Here is a 23,078-nt window from a genome sequence, read left to right as displayed (position 1 = left end):
TCATCTCCTCGCATGTCAATGGTGCGCCACATGAGAGGGTTCTTACAGATGTTGAACCACACCTTGCACACCATCTGAGCGCTCGTCAGGATTTCCAAGGTTGTCAACCGTGAGATTATCGATATTATAAGGTCGTCTGGTAGTTCAACAAAACCTTGGGTCTGTTGCATGTAGACATCCTCCTTTAAGTCTCTATGAAGGAAGGCATTATTAATGTCCAATTGGTTAAGAAACCAATTATATTGAATAGCCAAGGTGATAAGTATCCGAATTGTAACCGGTTTGGCAACCGGACTAAAAGTTTCTTGAAAATTAATACCTTTCTGTTGATGGAAGCCCTTGGCTACAAGTTGGGCTTTGTATCGATCAACAGTGCCATTTGGCTTTTTCTTAACTCTGAAAACCCACTTACAGCCTACTATGTTTTAAGAATGATGAGAGGGAACTGGGGACCAAGTACCAATGGACAGCAAGGCATTGTATTCATCTTACTTTGCCTTCCTCCAATGAGCATGCTTAGAAGTTTGCAAGTATGTAGTAGGAACATAGTCAATATCAACTGAAAGTGGGTGCTTTGTTGCTGCATAGGCTCTAGACTTGAATATACCAACCTTAGATCTTGTAATCATAGGATGAGAATTAACTTGCATAGGAGGATGACTTGGCTGATTTGGTAACAAAGATGAATGTTCTAAAGTGGGAATAGAACTGGAAGAATTATCTACTGAAATGGTTTCTGTTGGAACCCCCAGTCCCACATCGGACAGAGGGAGAAGAGAAGAGTGCTTTAAATAGAAATACCCCTCTCTAATTAACACCGAGGCCTTTTGTGATAAAACCCCACACCTGAGGATTGTGCAGGTGGTTAAGTGGGGACAGTATCGGTGTTGTTGGAGTGGGCCCTCGGCCCGTCGACCTGAAAATTTCCACATGGTATCAGAGCCAGGGGACGGGCCCGTACTGCCACGTGATTGGGTGGGTCCCCATTGGCCCCGCGTGATTGTCCACGTAGGCCAAAGATGCCACGTGTTTGGGTGGGTCCCCATTGGCCCCGCGTGATTGGGTGAGTCCCGACATGGCTCCACGTGGTTGCCGATGTGTGGAAATTCACGTGTGACCCATAAGTGGGGTCTCACGTGCGGGGGAGTGTTGGAACCCCCAGTCCCACATCGGACAGAGGGAGAAGAGAAGAGTGCTTTAAATAGAAATACCCCTCTCTAATTAACACCGAGGCCTTTTGTGATAAAACCCCACACCTGAGGATTGTGCAGGTGGTTAAGTGGGGACAGTATCGGTGTTGTTGGAGTGGGCCCTTGGCCCGTCGACCTGAAAATTTCCACAGTTTCAATGGAGGATGAAAGTTGAGTAATAGGAACAGACACAGAAGCACAAGGTGGTGATGAAGATGGAGGATTTGAATCAGTGGGAATATGTTTACTAAATTAGAGATCCAGACAGGATGAACATGGTGGTGATGAAGATGGATGACTTATCTGAACATGGTGGTTTCTGGAGGTGTAGTGACCGAAATGGATAAGTACTTTCATCAAATACAACATGGCGGGATATGTAAATTTGATTGGTGATAGGATCAAGACACCTATAGCCTTTGTGTTGAAGGCTATATAGCAAAAGTTGTGTCTTTTTGGGATATAGCCTTCACAAAAAATATTTGATTTCACAAAAAATACAGCAAACCATGGGAATCAACATGCGCAAAGGCTTGGGAAAAATCGGATGGTATGCTTTGGTTATGTTTATCAAGTCTGTGGTATTGATAATTCCCCCCCCCTTTTTTTTTTTTTTTTTGAAGTATCATATGCATGTTCTATGCAAACGCTTGATGAAATAGAGTGCGAGTTGACCAGATTGTTGTCGGCTAGACTAGCAGACCTCTTTGAATTTCTGGTTGCCTTGGGGACTAGCATGGTCTTTCTATCAAACTAATAAGGCAGTAGTATCTCATATATCATGTCTCTACTCAAATAGTTTTTATATGGCTGTTAGCATTCGCTACCTCCAATGTCTATACTCTATTTGGTTTTTCTTTAAAACCAACACTGTTGTTTGTATCCCTTGCTAGGAGACGAAGAAGTAGAAGTTAGGAGGAAGACATGATCTTATCGAGTGTATCATCGGCCAGCTTCCATGACATCTAACATTAACTAGTTGTCAGAAAATGATAACAGACTTGCTAACTTAAAAGTGTTTGTTTTTATCAGAGCAGTTAGTAGGATTTTATCTAGGCTTTTGGGTAAATCGACACTTCAAGCACTATCTGGGTTTACACTTCAAACTCATTTTTGTTTCGGTTTTAAAAGGCATTACTTAAATTTGAATAAGAAAATTCTACTCTACTAGATTAGATGGTATTGATGTAAATATTTGAGGTTTACCTGATTTGCGGTGGTTTCAACCATAAGTTTCTTCAACTCTTACAACCCATCAACTTTTATAGCATTTGTTGCATGTCATTCAACTAGATGCTTCAATCGACATTCAACCTGTTCACATGCTCGTTTGATCTTTCTTGGCAGTGGCTTGCTCTAGACAAAGAGTTGAAGAAACTTGTGGTTGAAGCCACTGCAAATCAGGTAAACCTCAAAATATTTACTTCTATACCATCTAATTTAGTAGCATACAATTTCCTTTTAGGTCTACTTAACATTACTTCTGGCGATGTTCAAATTGCACAAAGCCATGTGCCTGTTGTTTTACATTGATAACAATGATAGCCTCTCAGCACACTGTAGTTTAGACTCCTCATGAAATGATACTATTACTTTACGGGATCATCGATATATTTTCTTTCCAGTTATCATGTAGGGTACTTTTTGTTGTTGATTTATGACGGTTAGACTAAATCATAAACTTTACTCCAGCGTAGAACTCATGTTGTAGATTTGTTATATTCTTGTTACCCCGTCTAAAGGATTATTCAACATTAAGGACTTTAGGATTTACAAAGGTTTCTGTTCTGGATCTCTTTGTTCAAAGAACTCGTAGTAGTTGACTGATATGCAGGCCGCAGCACACAATTATGGTATTTGTTTCATCTGAATATTCTTTATTTTGAGTAACTTGTTACAGGACAGGACCCGTACGTTACTAAGGAAGCATCTTTGGTTCCATTGCTTGGCATTGACGTTCGGGAGCATGCGTACTACTTACTGGTATATCCTTCAGTTATTTTTACTTATCAGTTTGTAAGCAACTACGTGTAGTGTATAAGCGCCAATACAGGTTGACAGTCTCTTGATTGCCTAATTGGTGAGCCTTGGAAGTCTACGATATTGTTATCTTGTGTACAAGTGGATTAGGTAGGAGGGTTGTTAAAACTGCCTTTGTGAAGGGCAAATCAGTTTTTGCTCCTTGGAGTTGAATTGCTTATGGGGGACAGGTCTTTTCGAGCGACGAAGTTTATAGTTAGGCTTTCGATCAGACACTAAGTGACACTAATTCTTGTTTATATTAGAGAGATGGTACAAATGAGTGTACAACTAGATGATAAGTGTAGCATTACCGATTTATACATTTCGCATCTTTTATTTTCTAAGTCACCGAACTTAATAAAAATCAAAGAAAAAACAAAAAAAGCGTGTGTAAAAGGAGAAAATTGAACGTAACACGATCAAGAGATCATCGGGATCCCCACGAAAAGAATCCGACAAGGATCCTTTTCCCCTTTTAAACACCAGATAAGGCTAAAAAGGCAGAGGAGAGAGGGTGTCGTTCATGAAGGGGATTGGGGAAAAGGCTGAAGATCGATAAGGTCTGGGCATCGAAGGCATAAAAATTCTAGGGATTGAAGAGCCAGAAATTGAGGTTTCTCTGGTGGGATTTAAGGTAATTAGGATTGAATTGGGTTGGGATTTTCTTCATGTTTAAGTCTTCAATCACATTGAAATAGTCAAATCAAGCGCAATCAAAATTACCAACTTCACTTTACTCACCCGGCCTTGGGCAGTGAGTAGGCACGCTTGCAACACAAACTGGAAGTACCAAGAAACCCCAAAATCCTCAGCTTGTTGGCCAAGATTGATTTTAAGACCATTAGTCGAACCTAAAACTACCTAGTTGTAGTACTAATGACAAGGTAGTTTTTGAATGCAAAAGGAATTAATCTTTGGATCTAAACATAAAGGGCGCTAGAGTAAATAATTTGTAGTTTAGTTAGTTAAGAACATTCATTCTAGTATACAAATTCAATCCTTCCGACGTCCGAAATCGCTTCTATTAAAAATAAAAATTAAAAATTTAAGGCAGGAATTATCGGATTAAGCCCACAAGAGGCCCAATGTATCTGGCCCATAGTTTGCATTTCCCTACTACGCCCACAGATTCGCACCTAAAATATATACCCCACCCTCCACATGTCTTCTCTCGCCTTCTCGCACTGTTTCTCTCTATTCACTGTAAGTTCTTCGCAAGCAGCATTTCCATGGCTCTCCGAGCTCTGGTGGCCAGTAAAGCCCTCCGATTAGGTCTTCAGAGCGAGCCCAGAATCCTCGCCCATTCTCGCGGCCTGCAGACCTTCTCGCTCCCCGACCTTCCCTACGACTTTGGCGCCCTGGAGCCTGCAATCAGCGGCGAGATCATGCAGATCCACCACCAGAAGCACCACCAGGCTTACGTCACCAACTACAACAAAGCTCTCGAGCAGCTCCACGATGCCATCGGCAAGGGCGACGCTGCTGCCGTTGTTAAGTTGCAGAGCGCCATCAAGTTCAATGGCGGAGGTCAAACATCTCTCTCTGTATCTCCGTGCTATTTTTGTAATTATTTATTTGTTTTCATTTGTTGCATTTTCAGATTAGGATTTTTTGTTCAATTTGTTAAAAAAAAAAAAAGTTTAAATTTGATTAAAATGTTCAAATATTTGTTGAATTATAATTGTTTGTGGAAGTAAACTGATATTAGAAGTAGCAATTCAATTAGCTAGCATTGTGTTAGTTTTCCCGTAATTAGGCTGCTACTTATACGAATTACCGCAATCGAAACCGCTGATTTAATTCTTTGGTTTCAAGTTCTTGGATGTCTTGTTAATCTCAGGATTTAAGCTCATGATTTTGTTTGTTTCCATGCCGAAATGCATTGTCTTTTCTTTTAAAAGATAAATGTAAAAGGGGTTTCTTTTTTCTCGCAGGTCATGTAAACCACTCGATTTTCTGGAAGAATCTGACTCCTGTTAGTGTGAGTTCATGTTACCCTTTCTCTCTATCTTACAAGCCGGTTATTAACCGCTCATTTACCCAATACAGTAATGCTTTATTTATGGCAGCACGGTGGTGGCGAGCCCCCTCATGGTAACCTGGGCTGGGCTATTGACACAAATTTTGGAACTTTTGAAGCATTGGTGCAAAAGATCAGTGCAGAAGGCGCTGCTTTGCAGGGTTCTGGATGGGTGGTAAGTTTTCCGTCTTCTTGATTTTACAGCATTTGTTCCATGTCATTCAACTAGATGCTTCAATTGACATTCAATCTGTTCACATGCTTGTTTGATCTTTCTTGGCAGTGGCTTGCTCTAGACAAAGAGTTTAACAAACTTGTGGTTGAAACCACCGCAAATCAGGTAAACTCAAATATTTACTTCAATACCATCTAATCTAGTAGCGCAGAATTTTCTTTTAGGTCTACTCAACATTACTTCTAGCCATATTCAAGTTGCACAAATCCATTTGTTTTACATTGATAGCAATGATAGCCTCTCAGCAATGTAGTTTAGACTCCTCGTGAATTGTTACTATTAGTTCCTTATGGAATGGTATATCTTCTTTCCAGTAATCATGTAGGCTACTGTTGGCTGTTGATTTATGACGGTTAGACTTAGTCTAAAACTTTAGCTCCAGCATAGAACTCATGTTGAAGATTTGTTTTCTTGTTACCCCATCTCAAGGATTATTCAACATTCAGGACTTAGGATTTACGAAGGTTTCTGTTCTGAATCTCTTTGTCCAAAGCACTTGTAGTAGTTGATATGCATCACACAATTATGGTATTTGTTTCATCTGAATATTCTTTAATTTGAGTAACTTGTTACAGGATCCATTGGTTACTAAGGGAGCATCTTTGGTTCCATTACTTGGTATTGACGTTTGGGAGCATGCGTACTACTTACAGGTATATAAGAGTCAATACAGATTGACACACTTACCAGTTATTTTCACTTATCAGTTTTTAAGTGACTAAGTGTAGTATATAAGAGTCAATACAGATTGACACACTCTTATTGCCTAATTGGCAAGCCTTGGAAGTCTAAGATATTGTTTATCTTGTGGAGTACAAGTCGATTAGGTAGGAGGGTTGTTAAAACTGTGTTTGTGAAGGACAAATTAGTTTTTACTCCTTGGAATTGAATTGTTTATGGGGGATAGGTCATTCCGTGGGATGAAGTTTATAGTTAGGCTTTCATTCAGTCGCTACGGAAGTGACACCGATTCTTGTTTTCCTATAATGTTTGGTGTCTGTACACAGCCTCCATCCTTTTCTGTCACTACTTGAACTAGCATCTGAAATGCCCCGAGACCTGAAACAAGCTCATCGTTTATTCAATTTATCACTGTCATCAATTTTATCCAAGTCCAATGATGATTTAGAATACATATCAGTGGTGTTTGCTCTTGTCAACTGTTTGTATTATTAGTTTCCTCCTATCCCTTTCGTGTATCATGCGACATGAAAGTTTGAATTAAGACACATCCATTTTTCGAGCTGCAGTACAAGAATGTGAGACCAGATTATATGAAGAACATATGGAAAGTCATCAACTGGAAGTATGCCGGTGAAGTGTACGAGAAAGAAAGCCCTTGAGCAAAACAAGGTGGCCGGATTTGCAGCTGGTTGAGTTCATGAAGATAAAACAACCAACGTGACAAATGAGGACCCTTATTTAATCACGGATATGTTCCAAGTTTATGAGTTTCTGTACTTTTTTAATCTCTGTTTTTGTAAGTTCCAGTATTTGATGTTTTGTTGATACTGCATCATTGGAGCTTTTGTCTGTTTTTCTGGCTGAAATTTGCTTCTTGTTATGACTGAGGGGTTTGCAATTGATATACAATGAACAGAAAGTGATTTTCGCACTCTTTTTCTTGTCACGCCCCCAAGGGGAAGAGTTTACATAAGAAGAAAACGGGTGTGCTAATCATTACGCTATCGCAATCTTTTCCGAGTTGTCTTTAAAAGAAGATTAGTCCAATTGGGTTTTCTGAGCAGATGATATCTCCTCTGGTCCATTGGGCTTTCTGTTTAACAAAAGAAAATTATTTATAAAAGGATAAAATATGGCGCAGATTATTAAATGAAAACCCAAAATTGAATTACAATTATAGGAAAATAACCAAAAACCAAGAGCTTCAAATTTCAACTCATCTCAACCAAAGAGAGAATTTTTTTATTGTTTAGATAACACGGTTTGATATACCAAGTGTTATAATATAATTGGTTATAATTTTTTTTTTTCAAGTTTCTAACCAATTATTTTATTACACTTGATGTACTAGAACGTAATTCTGAAAAAACTTCTCCAGCCAAGGGTACTGTGGTTATTGGTTCTTACCAGAGCAAAAACTACAATATTTTAAATTTTTTTATGCAACGATATTCTATTTCAAAAGGTGGAGATTTGATGTAAATCATATGAAAATTAGGTATTAGTACCTAAATTAACGAAATTGTAAACCTTCCATTTATAAGTAAGTAAGAATATCATTATACTGTAATGTCATTGTCTAATCCTTAGGATGATAACAGCTATGATTTTCATCAACTCTTTTTCTTTTCTTCCCAAGTTCAATATTAATTTTGGTTTCTAATTAGAAATTATAGGGATCAAAATGTAAATAAACAAAAAAATGGGGACGCAATTACAAATGTGCAACAACGAAGGGCCGTTTTGGTGGGCTAGGGCGCCAGGCCGCTCTCCCATATAAAAGAGAAGATCTCCCAAAACCACTCACTTTCTGGCTTCTGCAGCTGCGAGAAAAACCCTAAACTCTCAGATCTCCTCCTCTCGGAACGCCATGGTCAGAGCTCCGCCCTAAACGCCGTTTGATCCATCTCTCCGTCCTCTGTTTCTTTTTGCTTAATTTTCGTGTTTTTTCTCTGCAGACTTTCAAGCGCAGAAATGGAGGTCGCAACAAGCACGGCCGCGGACACGTCAAGTTCATCCGCTGCTCCAACTGCGGCAAGTGCTGCCCCAAGGTATATATATGTATACATTTGTACGTTTCTGTATACGTATAGGTATACGAATCGTATAAATACGTGATTGATCGGATTTGATTTTGTATTGGTGATGAACTAGGACAAGGCCATCAAGAGATTCTTGGTGAGGAACATCGTCGAGCAAGCTGCGGTGAGAGATGTTCAGGAAGCCTGTATCTATGAGCGTAAGTTCAATTTACCCTCACTTTTCTCTGTTTTTTCTTAATTTGTTATTGATTTATCGGTTCTTTTATTCGATTATCGCAGTGGTTGGTTAAATTTGTAGATTGTGTATTGCATCTGGATATTGAGATCATATGGAGATGTAAAGGATTGATTTTTGTTGTTGGTGTTGTTTGTGATGTGTAGAATACACGTTACCTAAGCTGTATGCCAAGATGCAGTACTGTGTTTCCTGTGCAATTCACTCCCATGTTGTGAGGGTGCGATCCCGCACCAACAGGAGGAACCGTGAGCCACCACAGCGATTCATCAGACGCAGGGTGAGTTCTCGTGTTTGATATTTGTTTGTCAATGTTTCTTCTCTTCTATTTAACGGTGTCATTGATTCATTGCTTGTACTGTGCCGTATTAAGTTATTCCCAAAACCTAATTGAAACATATACATCCCGAATAGTTTGTTCCAAGAAACCTGCTCCAAGCAACTCCATTTTGTATAAGGAAATAGGACCCGCTAAATTTTTATCTAACTGATTGTTTGTATGCTTCTTCTTCTTCCATTGAAGACAGTGTGATGAATGATTGAAAATTATTTTAATTCCATCTTACGCTAGAACTTAACCCCTATTAGATTTGTGGTGCTGTTACCAGAAACAATTTAATCATGTAGAATCGAAGTTTATTTTTCCGAAGCCTTTACAGTTCCATTGGCTGATTCGGAACTGTATATTTCATGTCTATAGTGTTGGTGTTTCAATCTACTTTTCCACAACCGATTTTATCTACGGGGCTGTCTATTTTATATTGTGTTGCTAGGCATTTGGCGTTCCTTGCATGCTTTTGGTTTGTGCTTGGCACATACATATTTTAATGTCTAAGGAGCCTGGTGGCCGATGCTTACAGTTGATATGTTATTCTAGTTTACCTGATATGCTTATTTTGGATTTCCAGGATGATGCCCCAAGGCCCGGTCAGCCTGGTCAAGCTCCCCGACCTGCTGGAGCTGGTGTTCCTGCTCGTACTTGATCTGAGCATATCGATCCTTTCATTATGTGATGGTCGCCTCCCAGTATCTACACAATCTTCTGGACTGAGTTACGTAGAACCTTTTTGTGATTCTCGTGTTATTGTTTAGACGTTTTGGGGATTAAAGTACAATGTTTTTGGATGTTTTATTTTGATGATAATGCAATTTTAGAATTCGTTATGGTTTTATTTCGTGGTTTCTCCACTTTCGTTTTCAGATAAACTCTTCTAATCTATTTAGTTAAACCCTAATCCACAGTTTGAAGAACACAATGTGAATTTTCAATTGATTGTTTCTTTCGTCCTCCGACGTTTATGTGCAGTCTGAAACTTGCAGGTTTACACGGTGAAGCAAAATCGTTGAATTCGAGTATTTGACAACATTGATACGAGAGTAGTCCATTTTCTCCCACAAACTGTTCGTACATGTAACAATTTGCTCCCAAGTTACAATCATTGTTTCAGATCATTGCTTTCTGTGGAAACTTGCAAGGTTTTCACGAGTTTCGGGTGTCGAAAATTGTCAAAACCAAATTTATGAATCCGGCTCTAAAATGTTACATACGATATCACAGTGAGACTGCATTATAGCATGAGCTGAGCAGAGCAGCTACGACATTGCTTCTCTCATTGAGCTACAACACCTCCGCGTCGCACAACAAAATGAGATGCTGCTTTACTGGCCCAGGCGAGAGGTTCCCCGCTCTTCTTTGATCCGTCAGTGCCCTCGGCCCTAGCGGAAGTGCAACGCGTCTGGAAACTCGTCTTCTCATGGGTGTGATTCAGCGCTGCTGAAGTTGCTTGGCAATTCTAATGCAGTCTTCCATCGGACAATTCGTCTTGATTGCATTGGATTCAATGTGTGACCTACTCACAGCATATCCTTCCTGCAAGAGAGTATTAGTCTTTGGACTGAAACGAAAAACCTATTGAGTAAAACCTAAACCCAACAGCCCGCCTAACTCAATGCTAATGAGACTTTCTTTGCTCAAGTGGGCCAAACCTCTGGGCCAAAACTATGAGGTGGCAGCAAGTCAATGTAGGGACTCTGACAATGGAACGGGGTTGTGTTTTTATCCAACTTCAAGGACAACTCCCAATACACACGGTTATACTCTTTGTGAAAATGGTTTTGACCTACCAAAGTTTTTCTCTATATAACTACCAAAGTAGGCTGTCAAACATGTAACTCATACACGACAAGTGTCAACCATGCACTTCTAAGTAGTCAGTGGTTAGACTGTCACAGCTCAAGTTTTTCTCCGTCAAATGGCATACATGCAAAACCATACCAACAAGTGTCAACAAGCATTTGTAACTGACCAGGCTTTCCTGCTCAACTTTTTCACCATACAATTGGCAAACATGCAAAACCGTACCCAACAAGTGTCCACCATGCACTGCAAATTAAACAAGTATTCAACATGCGCTTGTAACCGATAATGCTGCTCTACTCAAATTTTTCTTTGTACAATTGGCAAACATGCAAGGCCACATCTAACAAGTGTCCATCATGCACTGATACCCAACAGCTCCTAAAACCCCAAGTGGAAAACATGCACCCATATATCCAACGGAGTAAGATTCTCTCCCCTCCGAATTCCCCTTCCCTTCTCTCCCCTCGTATTTGAACAGTCACGAAGCCACTTCAACATCTTGTGTTGACTTCTTTATTGAGAGAGAGAGAGACAAAAAGAAAAGTGAGAAAGGAGGAGCGAGAATGGGAGGGGAGAGAACCCTACTCTATTCCCAACACCCCCCCCCCCCCCCCCCCCCCCAAAACAAATGTCAAACATGCACTCATATGCCACACTGGAGTAGTGTGGAAATTACCTTTTGAAGGGTGGACATCACGGCTCTCAGTGACGGAGAATTTACTTTCGCACGGCTTGCCACCTGGGACAGTAAAAACAGAAAATCCATCATTTTCCCAGATTAACAACTTTGTGAACAATAGTGAAGTGGTAAATTTTTTTTACTGAGGACCTCGTCCAACTTGGTGTAGCCAAAGGGTAATCTGGGGTCACTCTCAGCCACCATTTGGTTCAAAAGTTTGTCCAGATCAGTTCCTGTTTCAATGCCTGCCCATCCCCATTCCTCGGCCAAACTTAACATTTCTGTAATATAAGCAGTGTCATGCAACGGCCCTGTCCAGAGAGGGCCAGAAACAACAAGTGACTTGGAGACCTACAAAACACCGAAACAACTTAAGATTTCATTTAAGATTAAGAGTACATTGGAATATTGATCCTTAACTTATGACCCAGTTATAGCTTTAGGCGTTAAATAAAAATCATTTTGGCGGTAATTCTTTTCGTGAAAAAAAAAACAAAAACTAAAGAATCATAATTCAGAGAATCAAGATTAATCTTTTATAGTGAAAGAAAGAACAAAAACTTGGGAAGTCAACAAAACGAAATCATACGACCTAAACATTATCCAATACCTTTGAGTCACTGCAGGGGCAACCGATCCGACCAAGTTCAGCCCATGAGTACTCTTGAGAACTTCCACAGCTGTTGCAGTAGCTGATGAACCCATAATGTCTGTCGGAGAAAGTATAAAAATTGATCAGCAGCAACATAAGAGGCCTAATAAACCACACAGCTTTCACACACATACAAAATCATGCAACCACCTTACTTGTTATCAGGAAGCTTTCCCCGATTGACTCGGAGCATGACTCTGAAAATTGGTCCATGATATGAATAGTATGAAAACAGTGGAGTAACTCGATACCCCAGCACTGAAGCTTCCCGCACAGCCCCTCCAATAAGCATTCGCAAACCAAGCTCATTCGAGTATGGCATTGGCCGGACATAAGCTCCATATGCAGCTAAAGTTCTACAGAAACAAAGTAAAATATATCAGAATTGTATGCGATCAACCAATACAACCTTATGTAAAGTCTCCAACTTCTCGTTCAATTGTAAATCCCATTTAATTACGATATCAAATTCGAACGCATCAAGAAAAAATGCAGTTAGTGCTGGAATACCTATTGGTCAATAAATGAACATGTTATTGCGCAAAGCATCAAACTTTAAAGGAATGGAGAATTGAAACAACCATTTTGCTTGAAATTAGATTTGACACTCACTGTTGAGGCCTGCGACCACCGGACGAAAACCCATCAGTTGAAGTAACATACAACAATCCATTCAACTTCAAAGCATTAAACGCCGACCTCAAAAACGACGAATCGCTCCCAAACGAATCAATGTCAATCAAATCAAAGAAATCCCTTTTCAGATAACACTCCGTCATGATCCGATTCGCATCCGTAAGCGACACCTCCCACCTCGCCTCGTCCCCGGAACCACTCTCCACCTGCGACAAGTTCTCCGTGATAACTTTCTTGTTCTCATCATTCGCGTCATTTGCCAAAACAAAATCGGCCTCCGCCTCGACGAGGTACCGAACAGACCGAATCCCGCAGCCACACAGTGCATCGAGAACTCGCAATTTGGCCTTGGACTTCTTGTACAGAGCGGCGGCGAGCACGCCGAGGTCGCGGCCGGTGGCGCTTTCGTGGCGGAAGAAGGTCCCGCCGACGTCGAATTTAAGACCCCTCTCTGTCTGGAACACCGATTCACAATCGGAATCGAGGGTTGGCTTCGAATTGGAGTCTGAGTATTGGGTCACCGCGGCGAATTTGGGGTTTCGGATTTGGGGTTTTGGGATGGGGTTGCAGAGAAATGAGAAAGGAGATAGGGTTTTAGGCGAAGAGAGGGTTATCATGGCGGGAATTAAATGGGTTGGAGGTTTGGGTGGGGTGCTAATTTTGGCGGGTCTTAATAAAATGGGTGTATCCACTGCACACGTGTATGAATGTACGCCTAAGATTAAATCTCGGATTTTTATTTTTGCCACGTCATCAGCTGGGTCCCGGTCTGTTTGTATAGCTGGTCCCACCATCCCAAAACCCTATCTCCTTTTTCATGAAAGCACCATTTTCTCCTCTAAACTCTGCTGCTATGGCTGGCTTGGGGTAGAAGAGGGTGGATTAAGGGTGGGGCCGTCGACGAAGAGAGATAGGGGAGGAGATGAGGTGGGGTCGCTGGATGGGAGAGAGGAGACGAGGTGGGGTCGGCGGGAAGAGGCTGAAAAAGAAGACGAGAGTGGTGTTGTAGGACGGCAGAGGTTGGAGGAGGTGAGGGTTTGGTCAGCCATGTCTGGTGGGGTTTATGGGAGGAAGAAGAATGTTGTTTGGTTATCAAAATAGCAGGAGCTTGGAGCAATCAAATGGACAGGTGTAGCATTTCTATTGAGCTAGACAATGGTCAGTAAAAATTGGTTACTGACCTATCAGTAGGCAAGTATTATCCTCGAAATTATACTGCCATTGGAGCAGTGAAGACTTTCACTGTTTCGAGCATTTGCTCTTTGCTGGGGTTTTACTTTTGGGTCTGGAATTAGGGTTTTGACCAGCGAAGAAGATGGTGGCGATGAACTTGCTTGCGTTTGGTGGGTCCCACGAAGAAGTGGGTTCTGGCCAAAAGCGGAAGATGAAGCGGAGGAGCAGAAGGAAACCGCCATGAAAGGTAGAAAGCTCTGAACTTTAATGCTGTTTTCGTTCGCAGTGAATGCTTTTCCATATTTGGTTGTTTTTTGAAATATTTAGCTGGGTTTTGGAGAATTTCAGTTGTAGTTTTTACCTATTGTGAAAGATGGGATTTTTATTCGAAATGTTACGATTGTTCTGTTTGGAAAAGTGCTTCTAGCTTGTGACTTTGTTTGCAATAAGCAAGTTAATGATGGATTAATGTGTTTGTAAGACACCATAGTAGTAGGTTTACTTGTGTTGGTTTTCTTTGCTTTTCGGGTAGGCAGCTTACCCAGTTTAGTTGTTACTCAAAACATCGTACCCAAATAGGGAAAGCACAAACATGTTGCTAATTTGAGAGAATTGCACCGAACCCTTAGATTGGATTTTGGATGTGGTTTTTTTCTTTCCAAGATTAAAGTTTATGATGGAGAACCGACAAAAGAGAACGAGAAATAGAAAGTTTGTTTTTTTAATCACTTATCTAATGGGAAACTTAATGTATTAAGTTTTTCAATCTCAGTTAACATCATTGCATATTATTCCTAAATAATAGTCAGCTGAAAATGGAAACATGTTAGCGGAATGCCTCATATACGGCCTTCAAACCATATGGGTGTGAGGAGCATGAAGGATTAACTCTAACTCTGCGTATTAAACCTATGATGTAAAGGTCACCTTTTAAGTCTGGAAACCATTGCAAGAGTGGGATTGGTCTGTAGATAATAGATTTGTCGGTAAACATTAGACCATTGGGCATAAAAGAAAAACAGCATACTAGTTTAGCTTCTTGGATATGTTACAGGGGAGATTTATATGATTAGTGGAATTCTCTATTAGCTTCATGGCTCACCTGATTTGGTTATTGTTTCGTAACCTATGAAAGAACTCCCAAAACAAGATGAAAACCTATAAGAAAATGTATTTTATCCCCAACGACTCCTACCTATCAGTAAGCAAATGGGAGTGATCTTAGCATGAGTTGTCTAAAAGCAAAGTATCCAGGTGATTTTTAAGTCCTTTCGGAGCCTTAATCATTTTTTGGTGCAATCTTCTTTAGCTTGGATCAAAGGATGTTTGAAAAGACAACTGAAGTTCAAATTGAGTTGTTTCTGTCCTTTACGACCAAGACATGATTATTAAGGATGTTATAGAGCTAACCGGCCAACAAGGAAGTTGTTTTGGTGGATATCACTACGCTAGCTGTGCTTTACAATTTTGTGGTACATTAGGGTGTCTAGAAAGTTTATTTGTTCATCTTCTTTTGGATAAAGTTGGCAGGTGCCTGTCCAACAATCATAGTTTTTCATACATACCTGTATTGTTTTCTCACACCTGTGCTCTTCGAAGTTAATCGAAGATGATTTTCAGGCCATCTTGACTTGGCTAGTCATGGGGTAATTTAGATACATTGCAGCGGGATCAAAATAACAATGTGGAACCACTTTTATTGTAGGGCCCATCATAGTGGGGTGGGTGGGGACATTCAGTAATTTTTTCTGGTCATGAGCCCGAATTAAAGGAGAACTATAGAGATGCCTGCACACACTTGAGCTGGAACAACTGGGCGTGGTCAATGTGGCATAGTCGATTGTGGGCCCCAATGAGTGCCCCTATGTTAAACTGACGTTTTTGGTAGGAAGACAAGTATTGGGTATGAAAACAAATTCTAAATCTATTTGTAACCAATGCAATTAATATTTTACTCAGGAAGGAGAAATTTAGGATTTGATATTAATTAGGGTCATGCATCTGAGGATTTAAGTAGGGTAAAACTTGGAGAGGTAACAATGAGAAACATTTGAGGGTGGACTAATTAGTACCATGTATGCAAGCCACAGAAATTTGTATTCTTAATCCCATTACATTTTTCTTTGTTTGTTAACTCATTTATGGAGAAGAATCTAGTCTTCAGAAAAAAACTGAAAATTTGAGAAAAGTTAGACTAAACTTTTATATGGTTGTAAGCTTTGATTAAGACCGTTTCATTGGATTGTACTTAAGTTCTCTTGGCGGCAAGATGTTTTCGTGGCAAGATGTGTTCGCATTCATAGTATTCCATCTCTTTCCCTTTCATCATTTTGCTTCGCTTCTGCTCTTTTGCTTCTAACTTGGCCTAGGAGCTTGGAGCTTCCTCATAAAGGAGTGTTTTCCGTTATTTGATAGTTCATATCACTTCTAAGTTCTGTCCTTTTCTTCTATTTTTTTCATGCTTGTAGAGTTTCTTCAGATAATTTCCCTTGAGGACTTGGGAATCTTTTCTATTTTTCATCAGTTATTTCACGATTCGTTTTCCCCTATCCTCATAGCACACATGTCAAAATAGCCCCAAAACACATAATTTTCAGCACAGACAAGGACTTTAAATACAGAGTTCGAGGATGTAACAGATATGGACGAACTCTGCATAGAATTTCAAGCATCTAATTAGCTGGTTTTTTTCTCTTCTGCTGAATGCACATCCTGGATTAAGCTCTACTGATCTGTGAGCTATTTCAATTGCTACTCATCTGCTGAAGGTGTCCCGGTCTATCCTTCTCTCTCTGTTCTCAGTTTTTTTTTTTTTAACCAGCCCATCTCATTCCTCCCCCTCCCTGCACCAAAAACTCATTATTTTAAATTTCTTAGTTTTGCAGGTTCCTAAAACCGTGTAAACATTCATTTGTTGAAATCATCACTGGGAGAGTGTTTGTGTGGATTTCCTGGGTTGCATTTTTGAAGAGTTGAAAGTCTTACCTTTATATTTATGGAAGATTGTCAAGTGAGATATTCCCCTTATTTTCAATCTTCTTCCTCCTCCACTAAGACCTTGTTGAGGTCGATGGATGCAGAACTGTGGTCCTCTCTAGAACAAAGGACCCAAGAGATTTTACGAAATATTCAACCAAATGTTGAATCTGAGTTGAGGCGGAGGATTTTTGCTAATTATGTTCAGGGGCTTCTTGTATGTCATTTGCCACCTGAGGTGAGAAGTTCCCCAGCTCCCTACTTTTCTTTTTTCTATTTTTGCTTCTTGGCGCGAAGGGAAATCAACAATGGTGGATTTTTTTTATTTTTTATTTTATGTTATTCTATTTTTGATAACTGTAATCCATGCTTCTTTGAAGTCCGTTCGTGAGGAATTAAAATTGTACTTCATCACATTGCTGTAGGTCTGTGCTTCATAATTTTGGGTTCATTGATTACCTCTGTATGTTTTCTAGATTGGTAAATCTCAATGTCTTAAGATGGAAGAATGTCGGTAAAATTAAAATCTATAAAAGGGTCTGGATTTATCTGTGTGTATCCATTTCTGTGATTAGATGTATGCTCCCTCCCTAGCATTTCGAAGCATTCCCATTGTTAACTTTATCAATTGGATTCTGTAAGTATCAGCATACCTAGTAATTTATTTGATTTCCCATTGGTGCGGAAAGAGCTGCGCTACACGTATGGAAGTGTGGTTTGTCGTTACAGCCAAGCGAAACCAAACAAAGTTTTAGGTGTCAACATGAAGTAACTGTTTGACATTGTAGCGTGTCTGGATAATGAAATTGGTATCTCTTATCTGTTACAAAAAGAGCACAGAGTTATTCCTTAGATCTTGCTGATGTCCTCCGATGCCACTGCCACATGACCTAGCGTCGTATGTCCAGCTTTCAATGTCATCTTGGAGGGTTTTGTATTTCATTTTTATTACAAGTTGTATTCATAGGTTCTAGTTCTGTGAAAGTCTGACCTATCTTCAGAGAACTTATTTATGCGGCTTCCATAACATTAAGCATCCAGTACGTTAACTGTTTGTGTTGGATATGCTTTTAGGGTTTGGCATGGAAGTGTTGGATATGCTTTTAGGGTTTTCCTCTTCTTTCTTTCTTGATCAATGCATAACGTACATGGCCATTCATTTTGGAATCTGATTGTCACTCATATTTGAAATCCACGTGTTTCATTCCGTGGACCTGAAATTAATATAATTGAGAGATACAGGATTTCGATGTTTTAACTTCTAACTGCTATTTGTAATAAGAAAACTCTAGTGGGGGAATCTTTGATTGATTCATTACAATTATTGTATGCTGCTATTTTAATATCCCTAAATTAATGGGAGCTTGTGGAACAGCTTGCGTTACAGTTCTACTCCTTTGGCTCATTCCCATTGAAGGCCTATCTTCCTGATGGAGATATTGATTTGACTGCTCTCTGCCGCCCAAACTTGATGGAGGGGCTTGCTCGTAAAATCTGTGCGATCCTCAGGAGTCGTCAACCACAGGACTCTGAGTTCCAGATTAAGGATGTCCGCTACATTCGCGCACGGGTTGAGATTTCTTAGCTCCTTTTACCCTTTCCAATAATTGATCTGCATGTTTGCTATATTTTTGGTTACATATTACATGTATCCTTTTTAGTATTTTCCTTCCTCATTCTTGATTGTCTGTTATTTCAGTTGTTCGCATTAAGGGCTATTTACCCCTTTACTTTCACAAATGAAAATGTCCAAAAGCGAAAAGTTTGTCAGTTCTTTCTTTGCTTCTCATTATATGCTAAGCATGAGGGCCGCATCCTATCCCCGTATCTTGAAATTAGACCAACATTAGTACTCTAGACCCCAATTGCTCTTGGTACTCTAAGAGTGACTTCTGACCCTTGTTGTGTAGGATTTTTCTCCATCTTGACAAGTAGTGATTCACAAAAGTGTGTGATAAAATGAAGAAATATCTACTCAATCAATCCTCGCACACTGGTACCACATCAACCAAGGCTACACCTGTAAAAATCACATCATATGTGTGCATGCGTAACACCTGTTTGGCACTTAAAAGACAGCTTATTAGTTTAGGTTCAGAGTATAAAGACTCGTGCCTTGTTCTCGTGAGTGGTTTTTATCCGCTCCCACTGTTGAAATTCTTTTTAGGTTGTGCGAACTTAAACAAAAAGTTAATTTCGTGCTTATGAGCCTGAACCATTAATGTTCAGTTCTGATATAGAAAGGGTGAATAAATTTGTAAATGTATGGATTGTGCATGCTAATTGTGATATAATTATTTTCCATCTATTAGAAAATTGTGTGAACCGGTTGATTTAGTACATTCCAGGAAAATAGATAACTCAAACAGAAAGATGGGGGAGATCAGGGGATGCGCACAAGGAAAACTAGAAATTGACAAAGATGGCATACATCGCAACCTCAGGATTCAAACCTAAGAAGTGAGATCAAAAGCCCATTGCTCCACCTCTTCTTCCTCTTCTCCTCCTTGATATCGTCTATCCTACTTCCCGACTGTGCTCAATGTCACCTTCTCTTGGACTTATTTCTTCTATCCTCAAGCTACTGCTAAGCCAAACTGTTTGGATTTACTTTTTATTTGAAATTTTATTTTTGGTGGTTTCTGTTTAATGTGAAATATTTATTGGAATGGTAGACAAATTATTTTAATGCTTTTGTCATAGTTTAAGGGAAGCATTTTCACTGCCTCAGTTGCTTTCTTTCTTAATAAATCAATCATGTTGCATAAAGGAGGCATTATCATTTCTTAACTTTAAAAGGGGGGATCCACTGTACATTTTTTATATCGTTCTTGCTGAAATTTTGGATGGTAGGTTAAGGTCGTAAAATGCTTTGTGAATAACATGGCAATTGACATCTCCTTCAATCAGACGGCCGGCCTCAGTACACTGTGCTTTCTGGAGCAGGTTAAAATCTTTATTCTTGATAATATGAAGCTATTATTTATTTTCCTGTTTAACAAAAAGTAGCTTAGAGTAATAACTAGCATTCTTAAAAGCTTTCCTTCAGCTAGCTTGAATTTTTTTACATGCTTTGTTAATTTCGTACTAATAATTGTAAATATAAACTTAGCTGCACTTGTAATTTTTGCACTTAATTACTTTGAATTTCTTCTGTATATGTTAACATGCTTCACTTCAACTTTCGGTTCTGATCTGTTGGCAGGTTTGAAGTTGGCTTATCCCCAATTTTTTGTCGCTTTCTTTGCTTAGCTCTCCATTTACATAGATAGACAATGTTTTGATGGTTCAGTAAATGTAGTCAGCTCCATCTGATTTTTTTTTTTTTTTTTTTTTTGGTCGTTTCAAGCTCTTCATTCGCATAAATAATTATTGTTCCACGTGCAAACATCTTAATTTTTCCGGGATAGTGGTAAACCAACAAACAATTTAACATGTCGAAGATCTTGAGTTCAAATCCCTCTAGCTTAAGCTTTTTGGCTCTTCAGTAGTGGAGGAGACTCATCCGAACAGCTTAATCTTTTTGTAGTAGTCGTAAACCAACAAAATATCTACACTTGGCAATACTTAATATCAACAAAACTTATTAACATAAACACACACGTGCGCATGCGCCACACACACTCTCTCTTTCTCTCACTCTCATTTGAAAATTTTATTGTTCCTCTTCAACTGACATGCCTGGTGCTTTATTCAGGTTGACCAACTGATCGGAAAAGACCATCTTTACAAACAGAGTATTATCTTAACCAAAGCTTGGTGCTACTATGAGAGTCGAATTCTTGGGGCCCAATATGGCCTGATTGCATCATATGGACTGGAAACATTGGTGTTGTTTATCATTAATCGCTTTCATTCATCACTCCGTGGTCCTTTAGAGGTATTTTTTTTTGTTTTGTTTCTTCAGTTCAGCAGTCACATTTACATCTGCAAGTGTTCAAACACGACTATGAAATTGTGTGAACAGGTCCTGCATAGGTTTTTGGAATACTATAGCACATTTGATTGGGGCAACTATGGTATCAGTATAGATGGTCCATTTGCCTTATCTTCCCTTCCAGAAATCATAGGTAATTTATGCTTAAATATGTGAATGTGTAACTGATCTGTTTACTCATTGATTAGAATCTTTTATCTGTATTATTTGCTACAGTGACACCCCAAAACGAAGGGGAAGAATTTCTCCTGAGTGAGGAGTTTGTAAGAGAGTGCAGGCTCGCGTTTCCAGATGCAGTGGTGGCAAACGCAGCTAGAGTTGATGAATTCCAAATTAAGTTCCTCAACATAGTGGATCCTCTAAAGGACAATAACAATCTAGGCCGTAGCGTCAGTAAAGGTACTCGACCACTTCACCTGCTGGATCAGTTTTTTGTTCACTCTCTAAAAAAAAAAAAAAAACATTTTTGTTCACTCATTTTGAGATGACTGAATTTGCAATATACTGTATTATCCCTGGTAAATGAAAGTGGGAATATCTATTCTTCCTCCATCATCGTTAATGTGATAAACTTGAAGCAGAATATTAGTGAATAACAAAGTCGCAACGGATATGTTTGTATCATTTAAAGGTTTCTCCTTTGTGACCATAAGGTCATAGGTTCGGGCAACATAAAGGCTGCTCCTTTGTGACCAAAAGGTCACAGGTTCGAGTCGTGGAAACAGCCTCTTTGCAACGCAAGGGTAAGGCTGTGTATGATAGATGTTCCCTCCCCAACCCTCACAAAGCGGAGAGCCTTGTTAGCTTGGGGTCGCCTTTTTTTATTTAAAGCATGTTCAAGGAGAGATTTAAGTATATCATACTATTAACATTTTTATGCATGAAGCTGTTGTTTTAAGAGTTTATTCTATGTGCCCTTATGCCGAAAATGTTTGTAGAGTAGATTATAGTTACCTTGATAATTGGCATAACTATCCAATAATTAAATTACGGTCTTAGACAAAATTTTGTATTTAAGACGATGACATTTTCTTAATAAGGTATGATTTACAAAGCATAAATTTGGTATATTTTTAATAATCTTTAATTCATATAGATTTCCATTTTTTTAAATCTCTTATTCAAAGTGCTTACTTTCCGTTCTAGTGTATGTCGATTTCTTACTGGTTCTGTATGCTAATTAGCTGACATGCTGAACCACCTAATCCTCTCCAGGAAACTTCTGTCGTATAAGATCTGCTTTTTCCCTTGGGGCTAAAAAACTTCGAGAAGTATTAATGCTACCAGGTGAACGCAGAGGCATGACACTTGAGAAATTCTTCGCGACCACTCTAGATAGGAATGGGGGTGGACAGAGAGCAGATCTGGCAACTCCTGTCCCTGGATTTGGTACTGGAACATCTGAAAAATCTGACCTCATTGGGGACTACGAAGAATATTGTGATAGCCTGTTGTCTGCAAATGCATATCAGTTTTCTATTACACACAACGGTGCTCCACCTTTTGAAGCCGTTGACATGAGCAAATGGAATGCCCTGGTTCATACGGCTCAACAAGATGGGAATGTCATTTTTCAAATGGCAGAAAATGCAGACCAAATCTTTTCATGTCTCCTTCCTCACCAGGTATATCGAATTCAACTCAATTCTTTAGTTCAAATTAAAATTTTAGATACTGCTAATTTGTTCTTCCTTTTTTGTTTCAACTTTGGACTGTAAAAGACGACTGACTGGCTTTCTCATCCCAAAACTAAAATACTTCAGGTAATGCAAAATCAAAATAATTCCACCAATGTGCCTCCAAGAGCGAGGGGAAAGGTCCCGGAGTCTAGCGGCTGCGGTCTGAGGATGAAATCACCTCAAAAGACTAACCGAGTTGAGGTTTCCATCAAAGCAGGCCCGAGTGGAAATGCTCCTCAGTTTAAATTTTTACCTGAAGAACAAAATGATTCCACCAATGTGTCTCCAAGAGCGAGGGGAAAGATCCCGGAGTCTAGCACCCGTGGTCCAAGGATGAAATCGCCTCAAAAGACTAACCAAGTTGTGGTTTCCACCGAAGCAGGCCCAAGTGAAAATGCACCCCAGTTTAAATTTTCACCTGAAGAATTCCCACAGCTTCCTGGCACTCAAATGCCTTCATCATCAGATGTACATCAATCTGCTCAGACTGAATTGGCATCTCCTCCAGCCAAGGAATTCCCGCAGGTTACCGCAGCGACGTAAGGCCATTTTCATCTCTTGAGAGTTTCTTGCCATATTTAAGATAGCAACTGATGTACCATTTTAAATGGTTTACTCTGCAGGATTTGCTTTAAGAGGTTCAAGCTAGACAATGATAATGACTTCCCCCCCTTGACTTAATGGAGGCACCGAGGTGGCAAATGTGGATTAGCTCAGTTGGCCAACACAATGTGTCTACCCCTTTGCGTCCGATTTCAAATCCTTTTGAAGTTTAAAT

General features: G+C 39.6%; 4 protein-coding genes across 5 annotated transcripts; 3 read left to right on the top strand and 1 right to left on the bottom strand.

Moving 5' to 3' along the window:
* Positions 1-4,381: 4,381 nt before the first annotated feature.
* LOC137720022 (superoxide dismutase [Mn], mitochondrial-like) lies at positions 4,382-7,084 on the top strand. The gene is made up of 6 exons (XM_068459012.1): positions 4,382-4,739; positions 5,147-5,193; positions 5,282-5,407; positions 5,516-5,572; positions 6,043-6,120; positions 6,718-7,084. The coding sequence occupies exons 1-6, from the start codon at positions 4,442-4,444 to the stop codon at positions 6,808-6,810; spliced, it is 699 nt and encodes a 232-aa protein (XP_068315113.1). The 5' UTR covers positions 4,382-4,441; the 3' UTR covers positions 6,811-7,084.
* Positions 7,085-7,974: 890 nt separating this feature from the next.
* LOC137719963 (small ribosomal subunit protein eS26y-like) lies at positions 7,975-9,600 on the top strand. Its single transcript, XM_068458943.1, has 5 exons — positions 7,975-8,024; positions 8,110-8,202; positions 8,306-8,390; positions 8,575-8,708; positions 9,337-9,600. Exons 1-5 carry the CDS (start codon positions 8,022-8,024, stop codon positions 9,409-9,411), a joined length of 390 nt encoding a protein of 129 aa, XP_068315044.1. The 5' UTR covers positions 7,975-8,021; the 3' UTR covers positions 9,412-9,600.
* A 127-nt stretch (positions 9,601-9,727) lies between these two features.
* LOC137719962 (tRNA (guanine(26)-N(2))-dimethyltransferase-like) lies at positions 9,728-13,160 on the bottom strand. Its single transcript, XM_068458942.1, has 6 exons — positions 12,512-13,160; positions 12,055-12,255; positions 11,858-11,957; positions 11,398-11,598; positions 11,245-11,307; positions 9,728-10,298 (listed from the first exon to the last, which is right to left on the bottom strand). The coding sequence occupies exons 1-6, from the start codon at positions 13,150-13,152 to the stop codon at positions 10,194-10,196; spliced, it is 1,311 nt and encodes a 436-aa protein (XP_068315043.1). The 5' UTR covers positions 13,153-13,160; the 3' UTR covers positions 9,728-10,193.
* A 102-nt stretch (positions 13,161-13,262) lies between these two features.
* Positions 13,263-23,059, top strand: LOC137719473 (uncharacterized). 2 transcript variants are annotated; one of them, XM_068458508.1, is made up of 9 exons: positions 13,263-13,955; positions 18,060-18,254; positions 19,538-19,630; positions 20,382-20,564; positions 20,652-20,754; positions 20,838-21,020; positions 21,837-22,246; positions 22,385-22,839; positions 22,924-23,059. In XM_068458508.1, the coding sequence occupies exons 2-9, from the start codon at positions 18,156-18,158 to the stop codon at positions 22,979-22,981; spliced, it is 1,584 nt and encodes a 527-aa protein (XP_068314609.1). In that variant the 5' UTR covers positions 13,263-13,955; positions 18,060-18,155; the 3' UTR covers positions 22,982-23,059. The 2 variants fall into 2 exon arrangements, with proteins under 2 accessions (XP_068314609.1, XP_068314610.1); XM_068458509.1 differs by lacking the exon at positions 18,060-18,254 and having other exon boundaries at positions 13,265-13,955.
* Positions 23,060-23,078: the final 19 nt, after the last annotated feature.

The sequence above is a fragment of the Pyrus communis genome, chromosome 16 (assembly GCF_963583255.1).
Source record: "Pyrus communis chromosome 16, drPyrComm1.1, whole genome shotgun sequence".
Classification (NCBI taxonomy): domain Eukaryota; kingdom Viridiplantae; phylum Streptophyta; class Magnoliopsida; order Rosales; family Rosaceae; genus Pyrus; species Pyrus communis.
This window is presented reverse-complemented; position numbering and strand designations above follow the sequence as displayed.